Raw genomic sequence first — 17027 nt, forward strand, 5'->3', positions numbered from 1 at the left:
GAAAATGGATGGCTTTCTCCTCCTTCAATACTACTTGTACTCCCATAAGGGGATGTGTTCAGCAAGCACATATAATTAAGTTTTTATTTTTCAGCTTCATTTTCCCAAAGGACAAACAAAATACGCTCTTGAGCAAAGCATATTGCTTCACTTTGCCAAGTAAAATGCTAAAATGCTTTATGCTCTTACTGTGTATTTTTACCAGCTTGTAAGAGTTAGCAGTTTCTTTTAGGGTTGTGAGGCAGATACTGAGGATTAACTATTTTCTTCACTCTTCTTTTTTCAGAATGTGTGCTTTATTACACCACAATTTTTATATCAGTTCTTCTGTTTGTTTTCACAACAAGTAAGTATTGGATGCCTTGCATCTTGGTAAATGTGTATGAAACACTTAGGGTAAATAACTAAAAAAATGGGAAAGAACTACACAGGTGCAGCGCAGATTATAGACTTAACAAATATCCAGCTTAATTTTCTATATTTGATAGCTTGATGTTACTAGATGGTTATGTGAGTATAGCTTTTTTCTAACTAGCAAATGCATGTACTTAATGATTTGTTGCTGCTATTAGTGTGCTAATGAATTTTAATAAATATAAACAACTTTTTTCTTTAAAAGGCTCAGAATACTTTTTGTTTCCATTTTCAGACGCTCTATGACAGTGTCTACCTGACTTTGTACAATATTTGTTTCACTTCCCTGCCTGTCCTCATATACAGTCTTTTTGAACAGCATGTGCATCCGCATGTATTACAGAGTAAACCTGTGCTCTATCGGTACGTATATCTTGCATATATTGTCACAGTAGCACATTGTTTATAACAACAGTGGCATCTGCAAAAGTCTGAACTTGCTATTATGCATTCCTGCAGTATTTTTAGCTGCGATTTATGCAATTTTTAGTAACTATCTTGACAAGGAAGAACTGCAGCTACATAGTTTTCATCCTAAAAGTTAATTAACATGAGTATTTTAAGAGAAGCATCTTGTTATGTCAGTCATGTTAAGATTGGAAGAGAATTGAGGACTCGGTCAGCTTAGATGACTGGCAGCCTTCTCCTCCATTACATGTAGGAGGTGAAAATCACTCAGACACACAAATGAAAAAAATGAAAAACAGTGGTTAGGGGAATCACCACAAAAAATGCTTTACTAAGAGGGGAAGTGATTTCCTGTAGAATTAGATGTCCTCCCAGTGGTAGCATGTTGCACTGCATACTGCTTTTTGGAGAAGAAAGTACGTATTCTTGTAAAAAAGAGATGTCTCTTAGATGTTTCTCTTTTCCTAAAGGTCTTTTAAGCAGAGCAAGGGGCAAGTATCGAGAGGTCTGGCTTTTTCTTCCTCTTGCAATTCCACCTCAGGGAGATTTCTAGTTTGTGCTATTCTGAATTTCACCCATTAGAGACCCTTGCCATTGGTGATCCCAGCGTAAAGCAGAGGCAGATCATGAGAGCTGAGAGTTCTTTTATTGCCCGTGATTTATGTATTTTTTCATATGTCAGCGTTCGTTAAATGTGTCTTGGTACATTTGAAAGTTACATTTATTCAAAGCAGTAGCAGTCATGCAATGCGAATAGCTGATGGGTTATATAAAGACATTCTGAAATCCAAAATCTGTTTTATTTCTGCAGAGACATCAGTAAAAACGCCCATCTTGGGTTTAAACCATTTCTCTACTGGACCATCTTGGGCTTCTTTCATGCATTTGTTTTCTTTTATGGCTCATATCTTCTAATGGGAGAAGACACTTCTCTGCTGGGAAATGGCCAGGTACAATACCATAAGAATTATTCTACCACTGTATTTTTGGTAATATTTCTTAATGCTTTTTTGAAAAATCCTCTTGTGTCAGAAAAATCTAAGATTTTTTGTTGTTGTTTTTATGAACTACATAATTACAAAGATGCTTTGCCAATATGTGTCTGCTCTCAAGAGTAACATTTCTTAGTGTGGAAACTGGAAGACATGTCAGAAAGTGTATGACCATGAAGAACATATCTTTCAAGATAATGACTGTACTATGGTTGTCTTAAACTTTTATTTTGTATACTGTTTTTGTCAAAATCGTATAACTTGAGTAAATGAGAATTTATTTTCATTCATTCAAAACTCATTTTGAGTTGGACTTAATTGCAGTGTCAAACAATAGCTTCTCTTTAGGATCTGTTATAAAATCAGGCTTAAATCTGAAAGTTGCCAAAAGTCTTAAAGCTTTTCCTGAAAATGTATTTATTTTGATTACTCAGAATTTTTAAAATAAGTGGTGCAAGCTGCTTTTAAATGATACGTTTTATTCAATAAGTTTTTTTAAGACAATAACTTGAAATCATAAAATACTAATTTGACACTTTCTATTTTAAAGATGTTAAAGTTCACAGGAAAAGTCATATAAAAAACCCTCTAGTTTGGGTGAAACCATTACAAGTCTGCTTCCTCATTTTCCCCGGTTCTGAGTTAGCTAACCCAATTTAGAACAATTAGATAATTATTTTTTCCCTCATAAAACTGTTATGGCTAGCGATGCAAAAATATATTTGCTTTTCTCATTATGCCATTCTTACTACTGACATGAAGTGCTTGCTGATTCTTGTGTAGTGCTTGGTAGAGTTGCAGGTTATGGCACAAGGTACAAAAATAGCATCATGCTGTATTCACAGTGGTCGCCTGGTGATAGGGAGTGGGCATGAGCTCAGGAAGTTTAGCCAGAAAAAGGATTTCCATATAATGATGCACAAACAATGGCCAGAATTGTCTTGAGGGACTGAAAGCAGTGAGCATGTGAACTGGTGGTTTGCATCCCTGCAAAGAAAGGAGTGATAAAGGGAGAGTGGTGCAGCTAGTTGGAGTACCTATTTCATCATGAGATGTTTGATAAAAACATGGAAATAGTTGTGCTTGAGACTAAAATGTCTTGTGCAACTGAGGTATGAGTGTGTCCTCTCCTGTCATTTGTTACAAGCTGTGTGGCTTTGAAGTTCTTGTGAACTGGTAAAGGACCTTCAGTACTCTTCTAATGAAGTAATTTTACACTATGAATCAGTGCGTTTCTGTGCATCTGTCTTAGTTGTCAAAGCACTTCCAAAATTGCTTGGTAAACATCCACATGTCAGGAACAGACATTTTTCATTGTATTTAATAACAAATGTTTAGTTTGGGGAACAGATCATCTTCTGTAAGTCTAGACCAGTGTGTTAATGTCTGTGTTAATGGAGAAGGTTCTTTTAATGGTTTCTTGTTTAAATTAAGCTCAAGATTTTTTTGAATATACTTAGTGAATGAGCATACTGGAAATAAAGCTTTCAGATGCCCTTTGGCTTCTCGTGTTTTCTGTGATGTGACTTAAAAAAAAGTCTTAGAATTTATTTGGAGTTACTCTCTACCTCTCTGTGTTTGCTAAAAGATAGTTATTGGAACTGATAGAACCGTGTGTTGCAGTAAAATATCTGCAGTGCATAAAGTATGTTGCAAATTTAATGTGTGCCTGAAAAAGCCAAAGTTAAGGGCAAGAGAAACTTGTGTACTGCTGAAGTGCTTTCTTGTAAGAAGTCCTCAAGAAGTGATCACTTTGTGCAAATGTGTGATACAGGGTAGTGTTAGTGCAAGGCCTCATGTTTTCATTCCAGGTTCTCAGTTTGGAGCAAAGCAGAATAGAAGAGATTGTAAATAATTTGGTAATGCTGGTGGTTTGTTAGGCTTACCTCAATGCATTGTGCAACAACTTGATCTTTTAGTTCTTTTTTCTCCCCCCTTTTTCATGCTGTGCATGTCGTCAGATATTGAAACCTAACAGGCAAATGGTAAGAGTTTAGAAGAGGAGGAGATACAACATACTGTATCTGTTACTTCACAGGATTAAAGGATGCAGCATCCACAGTGTAAATATGTTCAAAAATAAAATGGTGGCAAGAACCTGTTCATATTTTGCATTCTAACTCTGTGACCATTGAGAGCAGTGTTAGCAAAGACACTTTCTTTCACAGGTCACTCGGGAGCAGTAGTCTAATTTTACTTTAAGATTATTATTGCAGCAGTTAACAGCAAGCATGTTGCTTGTTAAACATTACTATTGGTGTGAAAAGTAAATAGAAGGCTCCAGAAGACATGTTATAACAAAGATCTTTCAAATTATCAGTAAATCCAGACTCGTGGCTGCCTCAATTTTGTACCTTGTGTAAAGATGAGAAAAACAGTTGTGAGATCTATCATCAGGCTGTTGGGGTTTTTTTTGTCAGAGCTCTGTAACAAGGACTACAACTGTGCGAATCCCAGTTCCGTGCCTCTGTGCTGTACTAACAAATCAACTCTAGGATGACTTTCATTGCCTGTCTGCATGTGGTACCTTTCTCCTTGCTTGCTTAGTTTGTTACTGGTAAATACAGAGTTCAGGGTTCGGTCATTGTTCAGTATGTCAGTGGCAAAAATAGCTACCAAACACCAACGTCTTCAGTTTCAGCACCCAGACTGCACACAAGAGCAGAGCAGTTGGACCTGTTGTAGAATGGCAGTGTGTGTCTGAGTAGCATGTGTGTAGATAGATTACAAACTCGGCATCCCTGCTTGGTTGTCAGAGCTGAGATTTTATTGTTGTAGAACTTGTTCAGAGTTTTGATAGTTTAATTTACATGGGCAAGAGAATACAAAAGTGACAGAGCATTTTAGAATTGAAGCTTAATTTTGTGTTTATTAGCCTTGAAACAAAGTGTCTTTTCCTTAGAATTTTCTGTGAAAAATACAATGGCACCATTATTTTTGAATTGTAAAATTGTGCTTGGGGTAAAAAGTGAACTTTCAGGTGATGCTGCATGTTGAAAATGATCTGGAAGTGTTTAAACTCAAAGTGTTTTGCACTTACATTAAAGTGACTACCTTCCACCCAGTATTTACTTTCTATTGGATGCTTATACTTAATCGATTAATTTTCCTATCATTTCATGGTACTGTTTTGGACTTTCTTCATATTTCATGTAGCCTTTGTCGTGATTTGTTTTGAACCAAGAAGAAAGATGACTTGTGGGTTGTTAATTTTGCTCTTATCATAAGCTGGTTTTTTTTCTAGTAGTTTGTGTTGTATCCTTCTTGCTTTTTCATGATGTTTAGTTGTCACAAGCTTATGACCACAGACTTGGTGGTAGTAGACATTAGTGTAGCTGACTTGAGAAGAATCTAACTTACCGTGAATGCTCTTAACTGATTTTTTTTTTTTTTTTTTTTCCTTCCATGATTTTTGCCTTGATGTTTTCTTAGATGTTTGGGAACTGGACATTTGGTACTTTGGTCTTCACCGTTATGGTTATAACTGTTACGATGAAGGTATGACACAATAATTACTCTCTGTGTTTGGATATGTAGGCAAATATGTAATAGAGCAATAATTTAAAATTGATTCAAAAGTTGTACAGAAGTAATTGATTCTTGAGGATTCCAGATAAGTGGTTTTTGTGTCTGTTTTCAATGGTGGTTAAAATTCTTCTTTGTAGTTTTTGCATGTTGCAGCAATATTTAGTGTTTGAGCTGGAAGTTCATAAGTACGTTCAGGCCAGTATTTATAATTTTCTGTGAAGTGGGAGGAAAAAGGAAGTTTATTGAAGTTTTTTTTGTTTTAGATGGCACTAGAAACTCACTTCTGGACATGGATAAACCATTTTGTTACTTGGGGATCCATTGTATTTTATTTCATATTCTCCTTATTTTATGGGGGAATTATCTGGTGAGTGATTCTTTTTTATTTCTTCTCCTTTCTATAGCACATATGATAGATGAAGCTATGAAAAAACACTGAAATATTATGTTCTAACATCTCGCTCTAAATTTTGTGACAGGTGTCAGAAAATAAATTTTTAAACCTAGAGTGGCCACTTGCTTTTGGTGATTCTTTTAGAAATTTGAGCAATGCTGCTAAGCTGTCCTGTGCTAAAGGACAGGCATTACTTGTCTCTGACAGCCTGTGACTTTAAAGGCATTTTTGTTTTTAAAAAGTAGATAGGTTCCCAGAGGTGCTATGTAATAGGTAATTTGCAACAGAAATTAAACACTGGGGTTTGAATCAGTAGCATGATGTATTTTTTGCTTGTATTTTGGGGTCTTGGCGGGGGGCGGGGCACGGAGAGAGGAAGGTGATTGATTTCCTGCAACACAACTTAAAACTAAACCAGAACATTTTCCTCCCAAATTTGGTACCCTCCTTCTCCAGAGTTTCTTTGCAGGTCAGATCCAACAAATTGCTAGCCTTCTTCATGGACACCATGCAGTTGTAACTGCATCCTGAGAGACTTGCTGCTTGATGTAAAATAAGATACGCTTACGCTTGAGCCTGCCTGTGCTGTACTTTTGTTTCTAGAAGTTCTTTTTAGTAATTGCCACTTCTTTTAACTTTTCAGGCCATTTTTACATACCCAGGACATGTACTTTGTATTTGTTCAACTGTTGTCAAGTGGTTCTGCTTGGTTTGCCATAATCCTCATAGTAGTTGCTTGTTTGTTTATTGATGTTCTGAAGAAAGTGCTGTACAGACATCTACAACCAACAAGTACTGAAAAAGCTCAGGTAATGTTATGCTTTTGTATCCAACTTGATGGGTAGTTAAAAGAACACATTTGTTAAAATCTGTCTTGTAAACTAATTACTTTCCTGTGATATTTAATTATTCTCTTACATTGCTGTCATGTTTAATGCATAAAAGTGTTCTCATTTCAAAAGATAGTTGTTAATTTAAAATTACAAAAGTGAGGACACCATTTTGCAAGGTAATAACATTTATGTTTAAGTAATCGATACTAACAATAGTAGAATTATTTATAAAGGGGTCCCCCAGTCTTTTGCATCTCGGCTTGCAACTGCATGAGAGGATCATATGCGTTTTTGCACTGCTTTGAAGATGGTAACTTATTCTCATTTTTGTCTAGGTATTAGAAGCTCTCTCTTCAACTGTAATTGGCACTGAATAGTTCTTAAAATGTGATGAAAACAATAATTTTAAAAATTACTTTTGTAGGATTTGTTTTAATTAGTATTTCTTAACTCTTGATCATATCATATGCCATGTATTTGATTGTTGATTATGTAATTGAAGATAATTACCTGTGTGGCATTTTCATAAATTCATAGAAGAGGTCTAAAGATATGCTGTGATAATACAATCTCCCTTTTGCCTGACACAGGCTACAAAGATTAAATCATTCTGTTGAAATTAGTCTGTCTTTTAGGTAAATATCTGTGTTTGAGTGTTTTCTTCTTTTTAGTGACAGTTATGGAGAAGTCATCCTGACCCATTGTTCTAATAGTTACTCTCTGGTTTCAGTTTTCAGCATTTTATCTTTTTATACTTTTTCTGCTAAAGTGAAAAGCCTTCTATTAACAGTTTTTTGTTTTATTCACGGTCAGGTTTGTGATCAAGTTGATTTTCTCACTGATAAGTAGATTGGACTTGGATCTTTTGTCAAAAAAGTTACTTTCCAGTCTTTTAATCATTCTTGTGTTTCTCCTCTAATCTTCACCATTCCTCAACCTCATGTTGAATTTTGGATTTCACCAGTGGACACAATATTCCAGCACAGCATACATCAGTGCCGAGTATGGAAATAATGAATCCCCCAGCTGTATTCAGTTTACAAAATAATATAGATCAATAACCTGTTATCTTCTACATCTTTTTCTTATCTGCAAGTGATTATATTACATTGGTTTCTTCCAGGTCATTGATGAGAGGTCAAAAAGCATAGGGCCAAAAAAAAGTGAAAGTGAATGAAGAATCCAGATGACAAAGATATCCCATATACAGTTATGATCTGAAACCTGTTAGCAGTTTTTAGTCTGTTTGTGTGCCATATTGATTTTGTGGTGTCCTAGTTGCTTAATCCAAATTACACCGAGCTATGTGCCATACAGAACTCCTAACTGCATTACATCAATACTGTTACAATTAGCATCTAACCTTGTAATTACCTGGGTGTATGTGCATGTTGATTTACTTAAATTACATTACCCTTCTAATTTGTGCGTTAAAAAAAAAAAAAAATCCATGTGAGACATTCTCTTAATTTGCCTAGAATCAACATCATGCTGACAAACCTATTGCTAAGCCAAAATATCCCATTAGTCCCTTTTCAAAACTGGAATATTAGCTGCTTTTTCCAGTCTTGGAATTTAATAGCTAAAAGCCAAAGTAAATAACCACTAGCTTTCAGAAAACTGTTCAACTAGACCTGGTAAGACTCTAGATTGCATGTTATTGCACTTTTGGGATTAGAGTGTCTTGATATAGGAAAAATTCTATAGGTAATAATACTTACATATCTTTTTTTTTTTCCCCTTCAAAAATTAGTGGCAGTATTTATCAAACACTTCCCTTTCCTTCCTTCCTGTACATCAGCTGTTTCTATTGGCAGTGTATCGGTATGGTTGTTGAGGTTTCTCAAGTTCCTAAAGTGTTTGAATTAAAAACCAAAAAGCCTGCATTGATTTTTCCCTAGCTTTATCCGTATACTTCTTGTTGCATTCTCTTGCTTTCTGAATCAATTCTGAAGAATTTCCGTGTTCAGTTTGCTTCCATTACAGTTGTGTCGTCAAGGACACAGTCGGACTTCTTATTTTTAAGAAGGAATCTTGATGAATGTCTTAACATCTTTCCTGTGGCTATAGCTTGATTCATAGCCATGGGAATTTTGCTTTGTGCATCTCTATTAGTCATCTCTTTTTTTTTTTTTTTTTTTTTCCTTTTTTTCCCCCCTTATTCCCGTTCTACTTTGTTATTTGACAGTGTCAGCATTAGGGTCTAGGTTTACCAAAATACTGTCTCTTCTGAAAATGCTTAATACCTTGACTTTGCAATATCAGGAATCTAAAACTTGATTTGACCAGAAATGCTTCAGTAGCCATTCAGTGGTTTCTCTGTGTGTGTCTGATAGTGAAATAATAGCTAAAAATGTATTTGCTAAAAGAAGGCACCTGTTTGTTCCTTTCTTGACGTTTAATCTGTTGAGATTTTCACACTCTTACTTTTAAGGGGACAGTCAGCCCCACTGAATTCATCGGCTATTCCTGTAGTGAGGAAGTAGACATAAGTGAAGATGAACAGGTGACCACCTTTGCACATTTATTGTCAAGAAGTGACAGAATGCTTCTTTCATGATTATGCCTCATATTTGTTTAAAATTTCTAGTAAATATTTTTCTTTCAGTTTCAAAGCAGAGGAAAGGACTCTGACTTTCAGATGGAATGAGTCTGGAGAATGTCTTTGTCCTAACCACTAAGTAATTTTCTGTGGAAGTCATTGGAAGAGTGAATATAGAACTTTTGTATATTGCCCTTTTAAATGCGTTTTTCGTAGTGTTGGTGCACCCTCTGTATAACTGAATATTTTTAATCACTCATTTTTAGTTGTAGGACTAAATTAGTATGTTTGCATATTGGGGGAGAGAAAAAGTTTAGTTTACAGTTACTATGTTTTTATCAGGGCAAGATAAATTGTTACATGAATTAGTCACTGATTTTTAAATCACAGCTATATAAGTTAGTTGTTTCTGTCCACTGTCATTTAAATTCTAAAATATCTCCAGGAGCAGTGAGCAAAACACAGGTTTCTCAACTGAAAATGCTTGCCCCTATTGTTTTAATTTTTCAGAAACTTAAGAGCATGCTAGTTGTGCGAGTTACCCAACTTAGTGCTCTGAATTCACTGTATCTGTAGGCATCTGTCTTACTCTACTTAGTATATAAAAAACTTGATTTTATATCTTTTATTAGTATAAGGACGTAGCATCAACAGTCAGTCTGTCTCTCATCAGTTAGATGTTACATGTAGCTAAGTTATTCATAAGAGCGCGAAGAAATTTAACTGGTATGAGAAACACTTGAGAAATTCTGCTAAAGATAAACTTTTAAATGTAAATATTTTTCTGTCACAGCAACTTAAAAAAAATAAATCTGTTCTGTTTTGGGAAGTCAGTATATTAAAAATTTGACAGGCAAGCATGAGTTGACTTTTGTAGAGGGGTGAATTTGGTTACCTTTACCTGCCTTGATGCACTTATGGTGCATGTGTGTAGTTTTGTTTCTTTTTTTTGCTGTGATCCAGGGGTTTTTTTTTGCTGGCCTTAAAGAAAATCCATCTTACTCTGTTTGACTTAAGTCTGTTGCCCTGAAGTAGCTTCTGGGTAATTTCTGACTATAGGTGTGTTACAGAATCGTATAGGAGGAGGTGAACAGTAAGGTAAATCTGAATCAAAATATAAATCTTCAGGTAAATATAAATCACAGCGCTCTTGGGGGGAGAAGGTAATACTGAATAAAGATGTCTGGTAAAGTATAGATGTAAAAGTGTATAGGCCTTTTTTCTCAGTATGAAAGCTGAGGTACATTTAAGAATGGTCCTACCAAACAGTAACTGGCTGTGATGATCCCAGGAGCTGTCCTGAAGGTACCAGGCTTGTGTTCTGTATATGGTGTGTATTCCACTTAAATAACAATGTTGTGTCCTGTGTCTTTCTCTTAGAAAATTACTGCTACTACTTACTGACATATATGTTCCATCCCTTCTCTGTCCAATTGTAGATGTACTCCAACAGAGTTGCTTTAAGTGACGAGTTCATCGCACTGCAGCCATTGTCCAGGGCAAGGAATCAGCTGAGCAAAATTAGGTAGAGTAGGAGGGCAGTTCCTCATCAACTCTTATGCATGCTGAAGGTGAACTAACCAGTGCTGAGAGAGATGGGAAGAGGCATGAATATTAGTGGGTTGAGAGGGCAATACCTGTAGTGCAGATACATTCAGTTTGGTTATTTCTTGGCTTTGCTCTGTGTTTTTGAGCCAAATGCTTCTCCTAAGTAGCATGTGTTGGACGTGCTTTTTTTAGGAAAAAACATCCCTAGCATGATGCTCAACTTTCAGAATACAGATCTAGCTCTTCTTGCATCCATTTTTAAATAATCACAGTTTCTAGCATGGTTATAATGCTTTTAATTTCTTTATGATCAAAATTAACAGTGCTTTTTGCATGTTGGATAATTTCAGCTTCATAAGGCCATGACAGGAAGGTCCATGTATTTCAGGCAGCAATTTCTTGCAAGTTGTTTGCCCATTTTAATTTGCTTTTACTTGTGTTGAAAGAGCAGAAAATGTTTTAAGTTTGGGTGCGTACATACACTTGTGCGGCTAAGGCTTTTTGTGTTTGTTTTTTGTGCATCTATAAAGTGAGTGTTGTTTGTTTTCAATGTGTATAGAGACATATTCTTAAAGGCATTTGGCTACAAAGTCCTACAAAATTAATCAAAAAAAATCCAAGTGTACATGTGTCTGTGTAGGTGAACCATTATGATTCTGAAACTCTTCAAATGCACTGAGTTCAGTACATGAAATGCTACCAGATGCTGATTCTCTTTTGTAAGACTAAAATATTCATATGTATCAATAACGTCTCAACCTGTTTGATGTTTTATCCTACCCTTATCTACTTCTATAGCAAGAATTAACGCAAAGAACTGATAATCTTTTAAATACTTTTTTTTAAGGTGACTGTGTTTAAAAACATGCAAATAGGTGCTAGGAGAACCAACCAACCTACATATTTTTGGGATTTAATTGTTGTTTATTTAACTGAGGGAAAGTAGGAGATAGGAAGCTGACATTGTAAACGATTAGCAGAGAGTTTTTGCTGGTTAGTTGAAACAGATGATACAAGTCCTTTTAAAGGGGGGACGACGACAGGGTCAGGGTAAGAGAAAAGCATTGTATTTCCTCTGAGAATGTGCTACACCTTTGCAAGGCAACGCTTGAAATGGCTATTGTGTTTAGTTGTTAGTTGTCCCACTGTGAAACACAGAAGCTTAGATTTCCGAACACCTCAGGGAGGTAGTGGTGGGGTTTTTTTGTTTTGTTTTAAATTCAGGACTTACTAGCTTTAAAACAGGCAAACTGCAGTATACCTTTTGAATTTTAGTAAACTTAGCAACATATTGTAGAGATTCCTTCATAAAGCTTTTACAAGTTAGCTTTTAAAATTCTTTGTGTATCAGTGTCATGTAAATGAGTTACCTTTTTAAAACTTTGGATAACTATTCTACTGGTAAACCTCTGTTTTCTCACTGAATTATTAAAGTGAATTACGCGGTGCATCGTATCTACACCAAAGGTTTTATAACAAAAGATTCTGTTAAATTTTCCAAAACTAAACACATTTTAAAGGTTATGCAACTGGATGGTGAGAGAAGAATAAAGCTGTCTAGGAATGCAGCACTGTAGTTATTAAAATACTAAAAACAAGAGAATGCTTGCTAACTTGAGGGGACTTTCTTCATATTACACTTAGGGAAGGGGTTGAAAAAAATGAGAAATCTGTTTTGTCCATGAGTAACAAATGATTATGCAAATCCAATTCTCTTGTATGTCAGAATTTTTACACTTGAGTAGCTGATAGTAAGGTACCTGAAACACAAGCACCGAGTGCCTTATACTATGCAGTTGAAGTTGTAAAGTGCAACAGGAAAGAAACAAGGATTTGGGTTTCTCTATTTCTTTATTTGTAGTCTTCAGATGAAGTTTGGAAGCTATCCTGTGGATCCTTACCTAAAACAGTGAAAAGGAAAATCAGTTAATAGATGGAAACTACTCACTTCACTATACTAAATAAAAACTAATTTGGAGTCAAGACCATGGGTTAGTTTCTGTGGTGTCCAGGGCAGCTGTTTTCCAAAAGCAGTAGAGCAGAAAAAGCAAGGAAAACAGTAGGAAGATGGGAAAAAAAAAAAAACCAAAACAAAACAAAACCAAAAACAGTCACTTGGTGAAGGTAGCTGTAAGCAGCTAATTCTGTCACAACTCATTAGTACATGCTCCCCCGAGTAATTGCATCCTTTGTGACTGCAGAATGCATGTAGATTGCCGAACAGATTTTGGCAGTTTTGTTGTTTGTTAAATACGTATTAAAAATCTCAAAAGGAGTATAGTACCAGATTAAACCGAGTTATGCCTTATTCTGGTAATTTGCTTACTGTTCTGTTGATACACAAGAGGAGAACCTTTATGAATGCAAATTAAAAGACAAGTATGATGTTACAATCAATTTTTATGTCTATAGGCTTCAGAGTATGCAAAAAATGTTCAAGTTTATATTAAGTACATTTGTGATGCACAGTTAAGAGCTTTGGGGGGGGGGTCTTTTAAGTGTCCATGTGATTCCTTTAAGTCAGAAATGCAGTTTTGTGTGTGCCTGTTAAGCTCTTGCCTCTGAATTTTACTGTCGCTTTTGTAACTTGGGATGAAGAGGAAATCAGGCAGCACAGGTCAGGTGCAGGCTTTATGCTTAACTGGAGAGTGACTGAGTACTACTTCTTTCCTCTGTAGCTGTCTCTCCTGTTCTTGGAATATGTGAAATACATATCTTAGGGTGATAACTGGGCCCCATTGTATCTCATTTCAGTTTTTTCTTTGTAAACAAAATTTTGTGCGTGCATGTATGTATACATGTCTCTGTGCTTTATAAGAACTGTCAGAAATCTTAAGCCACATGTAAGAAGTGCTGCTCGGACAGATGTTTTAATTCTACTTACTGATGGGATTAACTATATCTACAGAGTTTTTACCTTTGGACAGTGTGTTATGATTGTACTAGGGAAACGTAAAACACAAAGTTTTTATTTACTGGGAAGGCTGTCAGTGCATAACATTGTATCTGGGACGCAGACTGTAGCATTTGCCTTAGCACAGCCAAGACCCTGTTCTTTCCCTGTCTACAGACCCATGAGTCTACTGTTGCCTTGTTTTCCCTCCATCTCTGTACAGATCTGCTTTCTTTAGCTGTCTCCAGATCTCCAGACTCCTGGCCCTGGCTTTACGGCCTTTGTTACTTGTCTGTATTCTTTCCTCTAGTTACTGTTTCATAGGATTCCCCTCCTAATAGCTTTCATATCTGATCCAGCCCAGCTGTGTAGAAGTCGAGAACAGACAGGTTTCTGTTCCTTTTACGGTAGGGAACGTAGAATTTCCAAGAAGACTATTCAAGTGCAAACATGCATTCGCACTAGTGAAGTATACCAGAACATCTTAATATGCTGAACTTTGAACAAGGGTAATCTCTTCCTTTACAGGTTTGTATATTGTGTTAGCATAGCGTGGTGCTAATCTGTTAGCTAATCCATAGAATCTATCGCAGGAAGAGGGAATAAATGAGAGAAGAATAGACTACTTCATATTTATCTTCAGTCACAAAAGTGCACATACTTACCTGAAGATAGTTATGTCTAATGACTTCAAAATAACAAAATAATTTTGCATTTGTAGGTTTACTTGATTCAAAGAGATCAAGGGTAGAAAAACTAAAAAATGTTGAAAACGTAAGTGCTAGTGAAGTTGTTAGATGTCAACACTCTTATATTTTCTTCTAAAATTTTAAATCTAATTGTTTTGGATTTTGGTATACAGTATATTAAGGGTTAAAGAAAGTGAGCTTTATAGGAGGGAGCAAGTTTTAACTTAATTGTGGAATAGTAATAACCATCTCATATATATTTTCTGAAACGTCCTTGTGGCATCAGGCATGTTGGCAGCTAGGACCTGGGCTCAGGAAGATATACTGCAGTGCTCTTAAGTTGATGTACAGAATTAAATACATTTCCTGTTCAACAAAGTCCCAACTGTGTATTTCAGTGTGATTAAATGTTTAGTTGAAATGTCTGTCTTGCGGCATATAGAATACCCTGTAATAAGACAAACAAACTGAAATGGCCCTTTCTATTAGAAGGGGGAAAACAAATAAAACTCCAAAATCTGAGAATTTGAAATAGATTTCGAATTTGTTGTTTTTTCCCCTTTGGTGTGCAAAAAGACCAAACACTTCTAATACTCGTGCACTGATAAACCATGTTTGATCCACCAATTAACATGAAAAAATTGCCTCTTTACCTTGTAAATATGCCTTGTTCTCTCACGAACATATCTGTAAAATTAAAGTTCATGTAAAAATGGTAACTGTTGTAAAGCAATGCAAGCATGGTGCTTTATAAGATTTGTTGCTTTTCTGTCCTTCTAGATGGAAGAAGATAAGGGTTCAGTCAGCTCAGCATGTGACTTTGCTGAAAGCAGGCACAGAGGGGAGGACAATAGGCAACTGCTAGATCCATCTAGCCTACCCGACAGTTCTTACGTTCACTAGGTAGTACTCCCACTCTACCCTAATGTGTGTGTGTATTTTTTTTTTTTTATCTATATCATATAGACAGTCATGGAGCCATCTCCAAAATACCCGTATTTTTGGTATCTACAAGAAAATTTGCATCGTAGTATGTGGGTTTGATTTTTTTTTTTTTCCTTATCAAGCTGAATCATTCTTTAATTCTGCACTTCAGTTGCTTTTATTTAATACATGAAATGGGCCATTGTCATATAAAGTATTATGTTTATTGTGGTCCAGGATCTTACCTTAGGAAAAATACTTTATTTGCAGCCCAAATATGAATATCAGATGTTTCTCTAGACTTACTAATTTTTTTTAAAGCATTGTCTCTCCTGCCTTTTGTTGCCTGAGGGTTTGTTTCAGGTCTTCAGAGACCATTATGCTCTACTGCCTTACCATGCCAGGTTTTACTTTGATATAAAATGATGAAGATAACTATCCACCACAGAGACAAAAGTGAGAAAAGGGACTCTAGCATAGTACAAGTATCTTCCTTCCAGGTAGTGGATATAAATATAAAAATCCATGGTCACCAGGCAGTGATACACAATATATCTACACATAAAATTGAATTTATTTTTATGTTGTCCTTACTGCTCTCCCAGTATTACTTTACACTTAACTGTGAGTTTGATAAAACATAAATGTTGCTTCTAGGCTTATGTAAGGCCATGTTTGCTGTTTTTTAAAAAAGGGTAATACTCACTTTTTCATAAATAGTGGTTCAAGCATGATCCTAGCTTTTTGTGAGTATCTAACTTGAGAAGAACAAAGGAGATTCTAGTGAAGAAGAGACACCAGCCCTGCAAAACCCACAGCTGAGGGTTCACTCCTTGGAAGCTACTCTGGGTTACTCCTGGTTCCTCTTTCTACCAGTCTTTGAATAATGTCTAGGACTGCTTGCTCTCAGGTCAGCAGATTCTAGGGAAAAAAATGGTCCATCTGATCCTACATACAACCACTGTAATATGTACAGTAGCTTTAAAGGTTTTATTTGGTCTGCTTCAAGATAATGGGTAGACTAAATATTCTTTTTGAAATCCTAAGTGTAGGAGTGCTGAGAGTTTGTTTTGTATTGCTGTGAACACAACCGTGAAGATCACTGCATGTGCAGCAGGGAGCTTGCTTTCTGACCTCCTAATAGGAATTCCTTCTGCTCTGTGTAATTTCTTGTCTGATATGCTGTGAGCACAGTATGAAGTGGCTGTGAAGGTCGTATTTGCTAGTACTGCAGTGCTGCAAATTGAGCTGTTCCTAATTATGGTATCTTCTGTGACTGTATAGTTGTAACCAGATGTGATGGTCATCAAATAAAGGCAATTGGGGACTCAAGCTCTGTTGAGGTGTGTTTTGGTTTTGGTTTAACCAAAACCCTTTCTAGACCTGTCAGTTGCAATGCTTCTGCTCCTGTCTCTCAGGTATTTACAGAAGTTCATTGTCATAGTAAATGTTCATTTTGTGTCCAGAAGACCTCCCAAATGAGCGCAAGTTAGTCAGAATTGGGTGTTCTGCCTGCACTCATTCATGGCCTCCGAGATGCAGCAACTGAATCAAGGGTTTCAGTTTATAATGCTTTCTGTAAGTTTATACAATTGTTAACCGACAATCCTGTAAGCATCACATTAAGCAGTGTGACAGGAAGATCTGGAGGGACCATGGGGACTGTGGAATAGACCTGAGGAAGGGGCAGGCATAGGAGGGGATGCATGGAAACACTAGTTCTGCCTGAGTGCTCCCTCCTTGTCCTACCAGTGGGGATTCCCAAATGCCTCTTGTTTCTGTTAGTTGCCTCTCCTTTGTAGTATAGGAATTGTTCTGTTACGAAGCTGTAATCTGTTCAGTTGCCTGTTTTGGGGGATTAG

General features: G+C 36.2%; 1 protein-coding gene across 12 annotated transcripts in view; it reads left to right on the plus strand.

The window, feature by feature from the left end:
- Window positions 1-17027, plus strand: part of ATP11B (ATPase phospholipid transporting 11B (putative)) — a 72808-nt gene that overhangs the window by 45002 nt on the left and 10779 nt on the right. For 5 of the 12 annotated variants that reach the window (XR_003925308.1, XM_030027536.1, XM_030027537.1 and 2 more), the window contains exons 23-29: window positions 287-346; window positions 650-777; window positions 1634-1772; window positions 3776-3799; window positions 5247-5312; window positions 5606-5709; window positions 6380-6545. Coding sequence is in view for 10 of the 12 variants with exons in the window: in XM_030027536.1 (XP_029883396.1) it covers window positions 287-346; window positions 650-777; window positions 1634-1772; window positions 3776-3799; window positions 5247-5312; window positions 5606-5709; window positions 6380-6545 (687 nt within the window). In the remaining 2 variants the exon portion in view is untranslated. Of the gene's footprint in view, window positions 1-286; window positions 347-649; window positions 778-1633; window positions 1773-3775; window positions 3800-5246; window positions 5313-5605; window positions 5710-6379; window positions 6546-10550; window positions 10637-15021; window positions 15145-17027 lie in introns of all 12 variants that reach the window. The other 7 variants (XR_003925309.1, XM_030027540.1, XM_030027541.1 and 4 more) reach the window with 4 other exon arrangements.

The sequence above is a fragment of the Aquila chrysaetos genome, chromosome 10 (assembly GCF_900496995.4).
Source record: "Aquila chrysaetos chrysaetos chromosome 10, bAquChr1.4, whole genome shotgun sequence".
NCBI lineage: Eukaryota > Metazoa > Chordata > Aves > Accipitriformes > Accipitridae > Aquila > Aquila chrysaetos.